Below are 13197 nucleotides of genomic sequence, written 5' to 3'. Positions count from 1 at the left end.
GGTTCTTTAGCTTTAGCCCTTTCGGTCCAGTCATACCAGTGACCAGCCATTCGGTTAGATGAATGGAGGTACTTAGTAAATATTATCAATTATTATTCCCATTCCAGGTCGCTCACGTCGCGTTCGAGCTGTTAACTGCTGTTTGGACTTCCGGTGGTTGGTTTGTTACGCATGACTTGATACTTCATCGGCTGAACTGTCTACCTGACTCATGATTTTATGTAGGACATCCATGCTTGCATTGCAGCAGCCTGGGTGCCCCTCCAGGCTTCAGGTCAAGACAACCAGACACTATGTGGTCAAGTGGGATGAAAGCAAGATATCTGTAGGTAATTGCATGCCCGAATGAGAAATGAGACGAAATTTAACCTCCTCAATTTGGAATAATTTCACCAAGGATTGCCATTGAAAAACGTATTACCATATATCTACCCGACGATGGCTCCGCGAGCAATCCCACGAGCGCCATCTGAAGTGGTCGATATGCCCAAGGAAAATCATCTTCCCCTTTCGCCATTGCTAATCGATTGATTCCGTCCACTTTGCAGATACCAGAACATCGGAAGGGAGTCGTTGGAGGAGTCGTGGCAAAGTGGAGGTCCAAATATCTGGTGCTCAACTGACATAATAAAGTTTCATACTGTTCACGACCCGCCGTCGACAGACCGGGCAGTTGTCCATGCGTTTCGCGCAGGGGAGGCAGGCAACTACGTGGCCGCAGTCGTAGAAAGCAGCATCGGCTGCCTCCTCCCAGCAAACACGGCACATCCTTTCCATCTCTTGAGCGACCTTCCATTTCGTCACCCCTTCGCCAAACCGTCGGTCGTTCTTCCAGCCCCCTTCATAAGCGTTCCCGGTGGATGATTCGATAAACGTTCCATTGCCATCCTTCGAGTCGTTCAGCCACTCGCCGTCGTACCGGTCCCCATTGGCATATATCATGATTCCACGGCCGCTGCGCTTGCCGAGGACGAAGGAACCTTCGTAGATGTCTCCGGAGAAGTAGGTCTTCTTGCCGAGCCCGTGGGGTATGCGGAAGCGCACTTCGCCTTCGTACTGCTCGGCCGAAAAATAGTCGAACGTGAAGTTCCCGGAGGCCATGTCGGCGAAATTCCGCAGTTCGACTTGAGCCTGGAGATAGGCTTCGGGTTCATGGAATGCCCCTCGCTCAGCCAAGGCTCGCTTCTGTACGTCGTCTGGAGGGTTGGGATGTGCTATCACGATGCTGTTCCCGTGGATAGCCGCCTGGCTGAACGTGTGCCTTTTTGCGTGAATCGGTGTGGCGGTTCCGAGATCCTCCTCTTCATAAAATTTGACGGCGCTCTTGTCTGGAAGCCCGAGAATCTTGAGAATCGTGACGTCCGCTCTCCATTGCTTTTTGGCGATATAGCTGCCGTGACACCGGAGTTGTTGAGAGTCGTGATCGAATACTTTCAAGAAGAAGTAAACATCGTCAACGGACGAGGGAGGCGCAAGAGGCATTGGCGGCACAGCCGACACGGCCATGAGCGTTCGCACGCTTTGAGGAATCGGTGGAGGTGGCGCCGAGGTTCCTGGAGGAAATGGCGGCGGTGTCGTCCAGGTTTCCAAGTCGCCATTCACGCCCAATTGGATCAATGTCTCAATAGCGTCAGGTGGGGCCTCAACTATGGGAGGCACTACCTCGTTGTCATTTTCGCTAGGAGCATCGCTCATCACTGTATCTTCATTCGGTATGGTCGAACCGTCATCCGCCCCGTTCTGACTAGCAGTAGGCTCGGTCACTCGGTCGGTTCGCTGGCTGATGGTGTTTTTGGATGGGGTTGCTGAATTCGAAGACTCCGGGTCCTGGGGGCTATCAACAACGTGTAGCCAAATGGTCCGCTCCGAACTTTGGGTCTGGAGCTTAGCTGCCGTCCAGTCCATAACTGCCATGGGCCCGCCTGATATCTCCGGATTTCCTCTTAATAGTAGGGTGGGGCGCAATTCCGTCCCTAGATATGAATCGAGCATCCAAAGCTTGCACTGCTCGGGGTCGGAGATACCTTTCACGATCCTAGCAATCGCCTTTCGGATGTCCTTGAGAGTGGCCGTGGACTTCACCGATAGCTTGTAGACATGTTCGTTGCTGCCAGGAGTCCATTTTGGGTCAAACACGTCGATTATTCCGGGACCGCTATGGTCGCAGAAAGCCCTGGAACTGATGATTTTGAAGTCGACTATTGTGTCCTCTCCAGGCTCCTTCGCCTTTAGTTTGATACCATTTGCAGGTGGCATAGGTGGCGGGAGTCCTGTGTGAGCAGGGTCTGACATTGCAACATCCTCATCAAATGACCAGGGCCGTTGAGACCTGTCTATCTCTTCTATAATCCATGATGGAATGTTCCAGGCAGGCTCAATTTTGCTGTCGAAAGCGGCTGCGCAGATGTCGTCATGTATGTAGAGGGCGATGTACGCGACCGGGTCGGCCTCCCCTCTCTTGTCGGACGATTTCCACCCTTCATGGGCCTCGATAGCTTGACGTTGGGTAAGGCATGTAACCTTGCTGTGCTCGCGTTCATCGAAGAACGCATACCACTTTGTACCAGGGCCTTCGGGTCGGAGGACTGGGTAGTAGTTCCCTGACTGAAGCCCTCCTTTGTGGACGATCAGTCCATAGAGTGTGTATCCGGTGCCACCGAATGATATGTGCTCATCAATCTTGACCCGATCAGTCACACGCACCCATGACCTCTTCTTTTCGTCGTATTCTTGCCTTCGAAGCTCAATGGCAAGAAGCCCAGGTTTTACGATGCCTTCGGGAAGCTTTCGGAGCGTCTTGTTTAAAGCATTCTGAATGCTCGTTCGCCCTCGGATGGAGACACGCAATGATTTAGGAGTAGTGGTAGGCTTCATTTGGGCCCAATCGCCGATCAAATTGGCGACCTTGTCGGGGGCTTGGGGATCGATGAGTGAGAATTCTTCTATCAGCTTGAGACGAATCATCTCCCACACCTCCACCACATCCCACTTCTCAATACACTCGTCCATTCCATACCACGCCCAAGCATCTTGAAGTGGCTCTAAGCTCACTGGCCAGGCGCCCAATTTGGGTGTCCGAAGCGAGATGACAATCTTTTGAAGGGCTACAACCATAGGCATGCATCTCGCCGGCGCGTTTCCGACTGGGTTCGGAACGGGAATGCTGTACAGGAGTTGGCGGAAGGGCTTGAACAACATCCACGAAGAGACTGCTGCCACTAAATTGCCCCCATAAATGACTCCTCGACGCGGTCGGTCCCAACCGGTAGGATCGCCCCCAGGCTCCGCCGTCAGACCACGCAGTCCAGTCATCTTGACACTGTCCCACACTGGCTCATCTCGCACGTCTTCCTCGTCATGGTGAGTGTCGGCACCACCAGAGCTTCCCGAGGTCCCGGGGCCGTGCTCCCACAGCACTCCGGTCTGGTCATCGACGACCCGGATCATGGCTCGCAGGGCAAGCCTATCTTTCTGCAGCAGTGGAGCCTGACGAGTCCGCGTTCTCATCCCAAGTTCCCGTCGAGGGCCACAAAACCGTGTCCAGCCCCAATCCGGGGAGTTCTTCGTGAAACGGTGGCGAGCGCAATGGAACTGCCAGGCGGTGGGATTGGAAGGATTGTATACGATTACAGAAACCTGGGCGGGGACTGCAGTCCCGGCCTCAATCGGAGGAGTTCCTGGGAGGGCAGTAATCGGATGGTGCACGAAAGGGCCCTCGTTAGGGGTGTCAGGAAGGGTCGACGAGGAGCCTGATTCTGAACCGGATTCGTTGTGCGCGTCCGACGAGGACAGGGTGGTACATTCAATGTAGACACTCAGGTAATCCGAGTCGTTCCCACGCGGGTATAACTTGATCTGCCACTCGTGGTTCCCAATCCGAACCATCGGAGACCTCATCAACAACTCTCGATTTGGATTTTCCGCTGTCCCATTAAAGTGCTCGATTGGCCAGTCAATATGGCCTGAGTCAGATGATGTGTACTCGGGGTCCTCAAGGGCGGTGAATGTCTGCTTTTCCCAGTGGCCTCCTAGAAAATTCCCGTTAGCCTCGACACTTGTAGGCAGCGGTGATCTTATCCCACGTTCAAGTGCGCTTCTCTCCCCCAGTCTCTCGATCTCCCGCAGTTCATGCTCATCCGGCGGGGTGGTATCTTCTACGATCGGCTGCCAGATATAATCGTCGTCCTCGTCTTCAGTGTCGCTATCGTCTTCATCTTCGCTTCTGTCGGGTGGATTCGGAGGCGCTGCATCAGGATGCGGTGACGGCGGCACAGGAGTACCACGGTTGCTATTCGGGGGAAGGGTCGAGTGATGTGAGCCTGGTGAGGTGGCAGAAACGAGGACGGGAGGCGGAATGGTAGCAAATGGTGGTGCATCTACTGGATTGGTGGGATCATGAACGGTTGCTTCGTGATTGTCTTCGGCGGCTTGACCTTCGGCGGTGCCGGGGATCGGTGTCATGTCTGGAGTTGTATCCATGGCATCGTCCGAGTCGGAGTCGAGCTCATGGTGCTCATGGTCAGCGGAAGAGGCTTCATCATTCCCTTGATGTCCTCCATCGCTAATTTGGCCGTCTTCTCTATCATGGTTCTGTCCATTTGGATGCGGGGAGGCGGAGGTGCTCATGGTCTCATTCGGGTTTCGTAGGTATAGCAAGCAAGCCTTTGGAGACCAAAACAACGGCACGGACTGTTGTCGGCTTGAAATCGCTGGAATGGATTCAATAAAAGCTTTCAAGGGACTTCCTACTTCAAGCAGGCCTGAAGGGATCTCACTGCTGCCTGTTTGTAGGGTCTTGCCGCACAGCCTCCAAAACTGGACTTGATGAGGATCGGTCGTACAACAATAATGAAAGATGGTTCTCCCAAACAAGATTCCGGGTTAAGTTTCAACTTGTTCACAGTGGGTGATCGTTCATTCTTCTGAGAGTGATGTGTTGCTTGTTCGGTATGCGGCAGCTTATCACTGATGGAGTGCTTAGCTGCAGAATAATGGAGAGAAGAGGGAAGACGGGGGGAGCAAGATGGGCGTGATATGATAGATGATGAAGTAAATATGTGAAAGTAACAGAGAGAATAACGGAGAGGTCTATGGGTATGTCGTGATTGTGGTCGTTGTCGTCGTGAGTCGTTCAGCGTGGTGGAAGTGGATAGTTACAGTCCCGTACCAAGTATTAATACGTAGAGCTGTACATAGTTAGTACATAGTGGATCCTAACTTGACGCCCCCGTCACATGCAGGGGCCTTGATCCGCTGAGTCATACCAAAAGGGTACAAGTTCAACAAGTGTGTCGTTGGGCAGGGTTCAGCTACAGGGTATGAGTGGAGGAAGGGCGGGGCGGAGTGGCGGGGCAGCGGAAAAGCGGGGATGCGGAGATATGCCGGGGCGGTGGAGGGGTGGGAGGATTACCCACGAGTGTTCAGAGCCCCTTTACATGTAAGTACTTTGAATTCTTGCTTCCTTCATTTCTAGCATAAATCAGGTATTGTACAGCTCGTGGCAGAATCGATGTTTCGCGATACCGCGGCGCTATATCTTTCATTGGTAACTTCATTATGGACCGAAGCTGTAACCGACAGCAATTATACAAGTTTCGGTAGAGCCAGTGTATCATTGCTCCTCAAAGTACCGACTTCGAACTGCTTCGTGACTCTTTTGAGCAGCTGCCCTTCGAGGCTGCCGCCTTGTCGGTTCCGAGCTGCCCCCGTCCGTTTCGCCAACTTTTCCTGTCTTCTTTCCGGCATTCCCAATCACCACTTCAACCTTATCCGATTTGCCCACATCTCCTGCGGATGCCTTCCTGTGACGCTTGTCTTTGGACCTACGATCTGGTGCGTTATAGTTGCTTTCCCGAAAATCCACCTGATGTCGGCCCTCTCCTGCCATCGTCTCGTTGGTAGGTTGATCCTCCTTTTCCGATCCCAGTTCGCTAGGAGAGAGACGTTCATTTTCACGTGATTCTCTCAGGGACTTTGGCATCCGTGATGCTGCTTCATCCATACCAGGCTGACCCGATGATCTACGTTTGCCATGGCCATCCATCTCCTTCTCCACGATCAAGCCCACGCCAGCACCTCCCGGTTTAGGAGTATCTGCTTCAGACGATGCATCGCGAATAAATCCGCCTGCTAATTCCGTGGTTGCCGATGCCCGATGTTTGATCTCGGCTGCCAGGTGGGTTTGATCTTCTTCCCCGTACGTGTTCTTAACCCGCTCCCAAACCACCAATCCTCGTGCAAACTTCGCCCACAATGTCAGCAGCTTCTTCCTCATTTTGGCCTTCTCTTTCTGCTCCTTCTCCTTCATATCATGCCGCCATGCATCCGTGACCAGTCCTACGTTGTCTTCCGCGACAACGACGCCATGAAGAATGGGAACGGCAATTCTTCCTCCAAATTCAAACCCAACACAAGCTTCAGCGTGATCGATGCCAAGCTTCTTGCATACTCGAGCAGCACCCCTGAGTTTTAAGTGCACTGCACCTCTGGGCACCATTGTTGGGACGTAAACGTCGATGTTTCCAAATGAGTTGCGCGGAATTTTGCCATCTTCAATAGGATCAGGGATGATCCATTCCGTCTGATCCTTCGAATAGAGACCTTGCGTAGGCGCCTCGCCTGTTTGGGCTCGAATCTCTTCCAGAGCCCGTTTCCGCAAGATGGTCACCGCGCGGGTTGGAACCATTTTCAAAGGATCTGTTCCTGCGATCACTTGCCTTCCTTCTTTATGCCAGGACTCTGCTGTCCGGCATGCCAGCACATCTTTCCTAAAGTAAACCGGTTCCGGTTTAACGGGCGGCTTTTCATCTCCTTTTTTGGAGCGGACGTTCGGAATGAAATGTCTGACTGGACGCACCCCTGGGCGGATTGCTTCTTCCCGCCGTAGATGGCGCTCAAGGACAAACTCGGCAGATGTTTTGTACCACTGAAGAGTCTCCTCTTTCGCTTTTAATTGTTTGGCGTCGTCCTCCACTGGCTTCAGCTCCTCATTGTCTTCCAATTCGTCGGCATCTGTTCGCATAGCCGACGGTCTCGCGTAAGCCCGGAGAATGTGGCTAAACCAGTCAAAATCCTGTACTCGGATAACTTTCCCTCGAGAATTATACAACGGGATTTTCTCGATAGGAACTCGAAATCCTTTCGCCTTGCCCGGTAAACGCCGATTCTTAAGGTAGCGGACCGTGACGTCCTTTGCTGAGCCATCCGTCGAGAATGCCACCACGTAAGCAATCGTTTGCTTGCTTTCATTAGCGGCTTTCCCTCGAGCTATGAATGCATCGAGATCATCACTTTGTCCTACGAGGATGTTCGGAAAAACGGATACCGGGATGTAGCGGTTCGTAACGGGCGACAGGACCTCTACCCAGTAATTGGGAGCGGTGAGATCGTTATCGATCTTCTTTGGTCGATAGGGGAACTCCTTTTCGCCTAAAGAGAGCTCGTCCGAACCTTCTGCAGGGACAGGTTCTCGGCCGCTTCTGGACGCCTTCCCTCCAGCTTCCGACTCCTTCTGCTGAGCTGAGCGCACTTTTCGTAGCTTTTTCGCGTCAACGTCCTCAATTTTACTCCATCCAAAGCCCAACGGCTGTAAGTTGCAGGACAAACGAGCTTCAAATCCCAGTTCGCGCAGCAAAGAAACGAATAGTTGCGTCCCCAGGTCCCGACTGCCGGTCAAGCTCTCCGCATGTGCCTTGAACTCATCCAGGCTTTCTATATGTTCCCCAAACCTATCGTGGAAGTCATGGCTTTGTTGGAAGCTTTTGATTTCGGTCTCTACGTCTTTGACTGACAGATAACCCCGTTTCCGCAGTCCAGGGGCGGTGATCCGAAACCTCTTCCGCCAGTGGGAAGCAATATATCGTAAGAAACGAGATGTCGGGTCTCCGCGACTTAAGTCCGGTTTTCCTTCTTCTGTTCGAGATGCAGACCCCGACCAATCCTGTGATCGGCGGTCTCTGTCTGGCGTCTCATGGTTTGCTCCCTTCTTTTGTCCCGAGCCAACGGAAGATCGTCCTTGTCGACGTTTTGATGCATTTTGGTTCAGCGGAATATCCGACGATGTTCCTTTGCCACGGTTGACTTCCTGAGGAGCCTGCCCCTGTACCTCAGCTCCGGCCATCCCCATTGATCGTTTCCAATTATTGATCTCCTCCTTCACGGATCCGCTGAGGTTCCGCATGAGGGCATCTCTCACGGCCTGGTCATTCATCCACCAATTCCGAAGGAAGTTGTGGTAGAGAAGGAAAACAACGTGTACCTTGTGAATGAGGATCCGCATTTCGCGCTCTGTCTTGCTCGGTCCCTTTCTCCCAGAGACATTGATCTCGGGGATATAGGTAGTGCTTGCGTCAGGCAACGTGAGTTCAAGGTCCATTGGTTCTCCACGCACTTCGTCAGTGTTCTCCAGCACATGGTTGTCGTGATCGCCCCTTGATTCCATTGCGTCTTCCCAATCCTCTTCGTCCTCATCCTCGGCTGGATCAGCAGCGGGCTGCTTGACGTCTTCGAACTCGTCGCTGCTGATGTCGCTCAGTGATTCATCGTCGCTGGTCGACAGGGTTGTTAGAGGCGGTCCCCGAGAGTCTTCGTAATTTTTACGGTCTGTTGCTGCGTCCACGGCATCAAAGACGGTCTGTTTCGCCTTCCTGTGGAGCGTCGGCTTGGGAGGCGACCGCTTTGAAGCCGATGTGTCCTCATCTCCGTCACCGACGTATTTTCTCTTAGTCGGAACAACGGGACCCATGGTTATGGCATTCAGAGCAGTTTCTACGCTAATACCGCGTGCATTGTCGGAGAGAGATCATCCTGAGAGGTTGGTAATCCAAGCACTGCGGTAAAACTTCAGTTTCGGGAAGTTGTGGAAGTGGCAAATGGGTTCGTTCTCTTTCTTGTTCCGCGCTTGAAACCGGTACTGTATCTGAGCGAGAAGTCGGAAAGATGAGCTTGACATTTGACACGATGAACTACAACTGACAACCTCATAAAGTCATAATTAATACTCTTTCTGTTCCATTGATGTATCTGATGACACATCCGACGCGTCGGAGATATCAGGCCTTGCTGCCTCAGGCATAAAATATGGCCATTGACCATTCAATTACAGATTGATATCAATTAAATCACCCAAGTATCGACCGAGAAACGACCGGAAGCCTTGGGGACGGAGATGGCAGCAGCAACATCAAATCGATTCGCACCACTATCATCGCCTACGACAGCAGTAGCAAGTCGGAGCAACTCACCATCGCGACATGACGTCTCCCCGATCACAAAGCGCGTCACCAACACCATCCGACCACCCGGCACCAGCTCGAACTATTTTAGGTCGCTTGAAGACCTACCCGTCAACATGGGCATATCCAGATCTATCTCCGCAGCAGCTGACGACCTGTGGGTTTTCCTATTTCGCGGGCTCCCGGAGAGCTACTTGCCTCTGCGATGTCTGTGGGAAAAGATATCGCGTACAATGTATGATCTATGAGGGAGGATCGAGCAATGACGATCTCATAGACTTCCACGCGGACGATTGCCTCCTAGCCGATACAATATTCGATCTACTTTTTAATGCTGAGGACATCTAATTCGCCTACTAGCCGACCTCAATCCCTAGCCCTAGAGACATCGCTATCATTACTACCATCCCAATCATCCACTCCGAGTCCGCCCCGAGCATGCACCACCCGAATCCGCTGCTGCCACTCCTCCCCCGGTCCAATCTCAGCGGATATGCCCACCAAGTCGCCCTTCGAATCCCGCCCGGCTTCACCTACCCGTCCCCCATATATAACAGTGGCGTCCCGCCATTGCCCGACTCCCTCAGGGATGTCGAAACCTGATCGATCCGTAGCTTCCCCTCAACCTACCCCAATGACGACAATACGCACTCCTAGAACCTCCTCATCTGCACCAGCGAGTACGACACAACGCCGCGCACCGCACGCATCATTGCCCGTCCTCTCAATACACGACCTAGAACGCCGATACCAGAATAAATCAAGCGCCTCGTACGACTGGAACCCACGCGAACCTTCAAGCAACCCCCCTAGCGATGCCTTAACTCGACTTTTGCACGCTGTCGCTGACTTGCTTGGATTGTATAACCCCGGCTATCATTCGTATAGACTTTAGACCTAGATGATATGCCGAGATGTCATCGATTGTAAAGCAACGCTGCGCCGTGAGCAAGAACAGCGTTCCCATAGCACATATCCTAAAGAGCCCTCGTCATTGGCCATCTCGGCCAAAATGAGTAACAGGAAGTTGACGAGATCAAACACGGACAATAAGTTTTATATTAGAATGTAAATTAATTAGCTACTGTAGTTCCCCACGTGGCCTAACCGATGTTGGCCCGAACAAGCCCAGGTATCAATCAATCAATCAATCAATCACCCAAGTAATGTAGGTCTTCATGATGCACCGTACGATGACCAAAGGCCAAGTTCATTGCTCGCCTCCTATCATTAGTCTAACTTCGGGTATCTAGATATCTATCTAACAAATTGTACATCAATCATTCTAACATACAAGATCCAAACAGCTATCCACAGCATGCTCCAGCTCCAGAACTCGTTGCTCCAGCCAAGCGTTTCGTTCAGCTAGATTGCCATTGCCCACGGATGAGTGCTGTCCTCCCGAACCGGCGGGCCGAAACTCTCTTTTATAGAGGTGGTTTGGGTTTTCCTTCTTTCTCATCACATCCAAGACATCATCAAACATCGATCGGCGATTGTATTCGGTAGAAGGAAGGTCTCGAGGTGTTTCGTGATCGTCCCACGTAGTGTCGGTCGATGGGATTGAGGCCACTCCACTGGTTTTGGAAAATATACTCCCAGAACTGCTTTCAGCTTCAGATTCGAATCCGGAATCGGTTGTTGGTGTCGTTGAACCGCTTTCACCCCGGTAACAGCGTATATGCTTCGTCCCAGGAAGCTCGGGGCTATCTGATGCTCGGTCAAATGGGCTGGCAACAAGGTTCAGGCTTCTTTTTCGAGCCGATTCTCGTAGAGCGGTTTCCTGTTGCTCTTGGTTCAGAAGATCTCGTAATTCCCGCTTTTCCGCCTCGCTGCGTTCGACTTGGGATGCCATGTCATGCAATTGCAACTTTAGGTGCTTGGACCGTGTTTCCATTTCTGCAAACTCCTCCAATAGAGCCGAGTGTTCAGCTCGCACGCTGTCCATCTGGGCATGCTGCGCACGGTACGCAGACTGGAAAGTGGCGAGGAGACTAGTCGACGAGTCGACGAGATCGTGGAACGAATGAGGTGCTAATGGATCCGGATGGCCGTGAGGGAATAGCACGTTCGCAATCGACATAGTGAGAAGCGGATCGTTATCCTCAACCGACGAAGCAGGAATTGTCTCTGGTGTCTGGGAACCGTTGGATCGTGTGAACCACGCAAATCGACTTGATCGATCAGAGATCGTGGATGTTCTGCCGAGAGAACCTTGACTTCTGTTGTGAACCGAATGGGTACCCTTTACAGGGATGGGCCTTCGTGCACGCTGGGGTGCTCGAGTGTAGATTCCATCCATCTCTGTCTCTTCCTCGCTTTCTTCCTCGCTATTGTCGTCCTGGATGAAGCCAATGTTAATTGGCGCAGATGATCCACTGAAAAGATCGCCGAAGAAGAGGTTACTCTGGCGTCGGGGGTCTTGGTCTGAGGATGAAATGAAAGAGTTGGCAAACGCAGAAGTCAACGATCTCTGAAGCTGTCGTCGAGGAGATTCTGAGCGCTGGAGTTTGGCAGCCGAAACCTTACATCGATTCAAAAATTCACCGGCGAATGATGTCTGATCGTCGGTGAAGTCGGACAGAGGTGATGGAGGTTCTGGAGAATATGATGTGGATGAATATACACGCGAAGGAGGAAGGATTCTTCGGTCACGCTGAGACTACGGACTCTGTTAGAAATAGTGCTCCTTTCGCAGATACAAATATACTCACTGTAGGCGGGAGAGCGGTGGATTGTGACATTTGATCCAGGGTGATGGGTAGCAGAGGAATGTGTCAGGGGCGGGGACTCTGGCAATCCGGAGAAGGGCAGGTTAACTGCACGACTGATGTAGAAAAGCAGACACTGAAACAATGACTTTGTAACGTAGGGGCAGTCAAGGGGACGGGTCCTTGTTCAAGTTGCCTGGAGTTGATGTCTTTGGGGATGTCCTTGGGGAGAGGGTTTGAGTTGCAGCGGTTGCAGGTCAATCCGGGAGAAATGAAGAGAAGGAAAAGATCCATTGTGCAACGGTAAATATGTCGAATGCCATGCTGGGCCCTGCCATCCGAATTTTCGGAGGATAGGCCTTTGGAAAAAGACCATGATATGTTGGGGAACTGGTTATGGATAGCAACCGATGATGAAGCCGATGTGAGTGGTCATCACAAGGGGCTGGTGACAGGGATAATGCGAAACTATCAAATATGGCCAATCATACATCAGACGAGTGCAGATCAGGTGGGTCAATCCCTGTCAACTAACCTGACCTATATATGTGGCTGGTTGCGTGTGGCTTGTGTGGCTGGTCACTTTGGCTGGTCACGTGCATGTACATGGACTAAGGAGTCACATGATATTGCCTGGCTTATTCAGCCAAGATTACGGATACGTCTCACTGATTTCACGAATAGACGGAATCATCAATAAATGGATGAACTTGACGCTCAGTTCAATTGAATGTCAAACCCGAGTCAAAGGCACATGCGATTGGTGGCCAATTTCGGAGTATCCTGGACCGATGCACGGATCATCCGCAGAGGCACAAATCCCGGCCTACCTTTTAGGCTTTAACCTTGGAGATGCTAATAGCGCCGTTGAGCGGACAAGAGCTTGAAAGGACATCCGTGCATGCACAATGTACGATGCTGGCAATAGCAGAGCTTCTCCGCAAACCTATCCGCCCGTCGGTCGTCATAATCCCCTCTTTGGGCCGTCTGGGCCTCTGGGGTCCGCAATCCGCATCGGACCATTTGTCTGCGGTTAGGCTAATATAGCCTCTGCTGTGGAGTGCTCCCCATAACCCGTTGCATCTGGGATTCTGGGGAACTCCAGATCGTCAGATGAATGCCTAATTGAGCAACTAGGAGTTTTAGGGCCTTTTCACCGTTGCAATCATCTTGATACTCGGAAGGACCATCCAGTGACCCTATCTTGATGAGAACTACCGGGGATATTGATATTTGACCAGCTTCACGACTTG

At 52.0% G+C, this 13197-nt stretch overlaps 4 protein-coding genes across 4 annotated transcripts; 1 reads left to right on the top strand and 3 right to left on the bottom strand.

Annotated features, from left to right (window-relative positions):
* Positions 1–285: 285 nt before the first annotated feature.
* P152DRAFT_457525 (uncharacterized protein) lies at positions 286–4893 on the bottom strand. The gene is made up of 3 exons (XM_033679247.1): positions 4776–4893; positions 4083–4709; positions 286–4028 (listed from the first exon to the last, which is right to left on the bottom strand). The coding sequence occupies exons 2-3, from the start codon at positions 4624–4626 to the stop codon at positions 616–618; spliced, it is 3957 nt and encodes a 1318-aa protein (XP_033534796.1). The 5' UTR covers positions 4627–4709; positions 4776–4893; the 3' UTR covers positions 286–615.
* Positions 4894–6184: 1291 nt separating this feature from the next.
* P152DRAFT_414900 (Rad4-domain-containing protein) lies at positions 6185–8975 on the bottom strand (the record flags this gene model as incomplete). Its single annotated transcript, XM_033677038.1, has 2 exons — positions 8058–8975; positions 6185–7955 (listed from the first exon to the last, which is right to left on the bottom strand). Coding segments are annotated over exons 1-2 (2457 nt in total), but the record flags the coding sequence as incomplete, so codon positions are not given.
* Positions 8976–9645: 670 nt separating this feature from the next.
* Positions 9646–10245, top strand: P152DRAFT_457523 (uncharacterized protein). The gene has a single exon (XM_033679246.1). The coding sequence runs from the start codon at positions 9727–9729 to the stop codon at positions 10126–10128; it is 402 nt and encodes a 133-aa protein (XP_033534794.1). The 5' UTR covers positions 9646–9726; the 3' UTR covers positions 10129–10245.
* Positions 10246–10447: 202 nt separating this feature from the next.
* Positions 10448–12330, bottom strand: P152DRAFT_457521 (uncharacterized protein). The gene is made up of 2 exons (XM_033679245.1): positions 11948–12330; positions 10448–11895 (listed from the first exon to the last, which is right to left on the bottom strand). Exons 1-2 carry the CDS (start codon positions 11975–11977, stop codon positions 10519–10521), a joined length of 1407 nt encoding a protein of 468 aa, XP_033534793.1. The 5' UTR covers positions 11978–12330; the 3' UTR covers positions 10448–10518.
* Positions 12331–13197: the final 867 nt, after the last annotated feature.

Source organism: Eremomyces bilateralis (assembly GCF_010015585.1).
Source record: "Eremomyces bilateralis CBS 781.70 unplaced genomic scaffold P152scaffold_7, whole genome shotgun sequence".
In the NCBI taxonomy this organism is placed as follows: Eukaryota; Fungi; Ascomycota; class Dothideomycetes; order Eremomycetales; family Eremomycetaceae; genus Eremomyces; species Eremomyces bilateralis.
Note: the sequence above shows the minus strand (reverse complement) of the source record. Positions and strands in the feature narration are given on the sequence as shown.

Bases quoted from the DNA above. Each gene is read 5' to 3' on its own strand.
- P152DRAFT_457525 (XM_033679247.1), bottom strand. From the start codon at position 4,626: ATGAGCACCTCCGCCTCCCCGCATCCAAATGGACAGAACCATGATAGA. The intron at 4,029-4,082 runs GTGGGATAAGAT...GGAATTTTCTAG, and splicing joins GGAGAGAAGCGCACTTGAAC to GAGGCCACTGGGAAAAGCAG.
- P152DRAFT_457521 (XM_033679245.1), bottom strand. From the start codon at position 11,977: ATGTCACAATCCACCGCTCTCCCGCCTACA. The intron at 11,896-11,947 runs GTGAGTATATTT...CAGAGTCCGTAG, and splicing joins CCACCGCTCTCCCGCCTACA to TCTCAGCGTGACCGAAGAAT.
- P152DRAFT_457523 (XM_033679246.1), top strand. From the start codon at position 9,727: ATGCCCACCAAGTCGCCCTTCGAATCCCGCCCGGCTTCACCTACCCGT.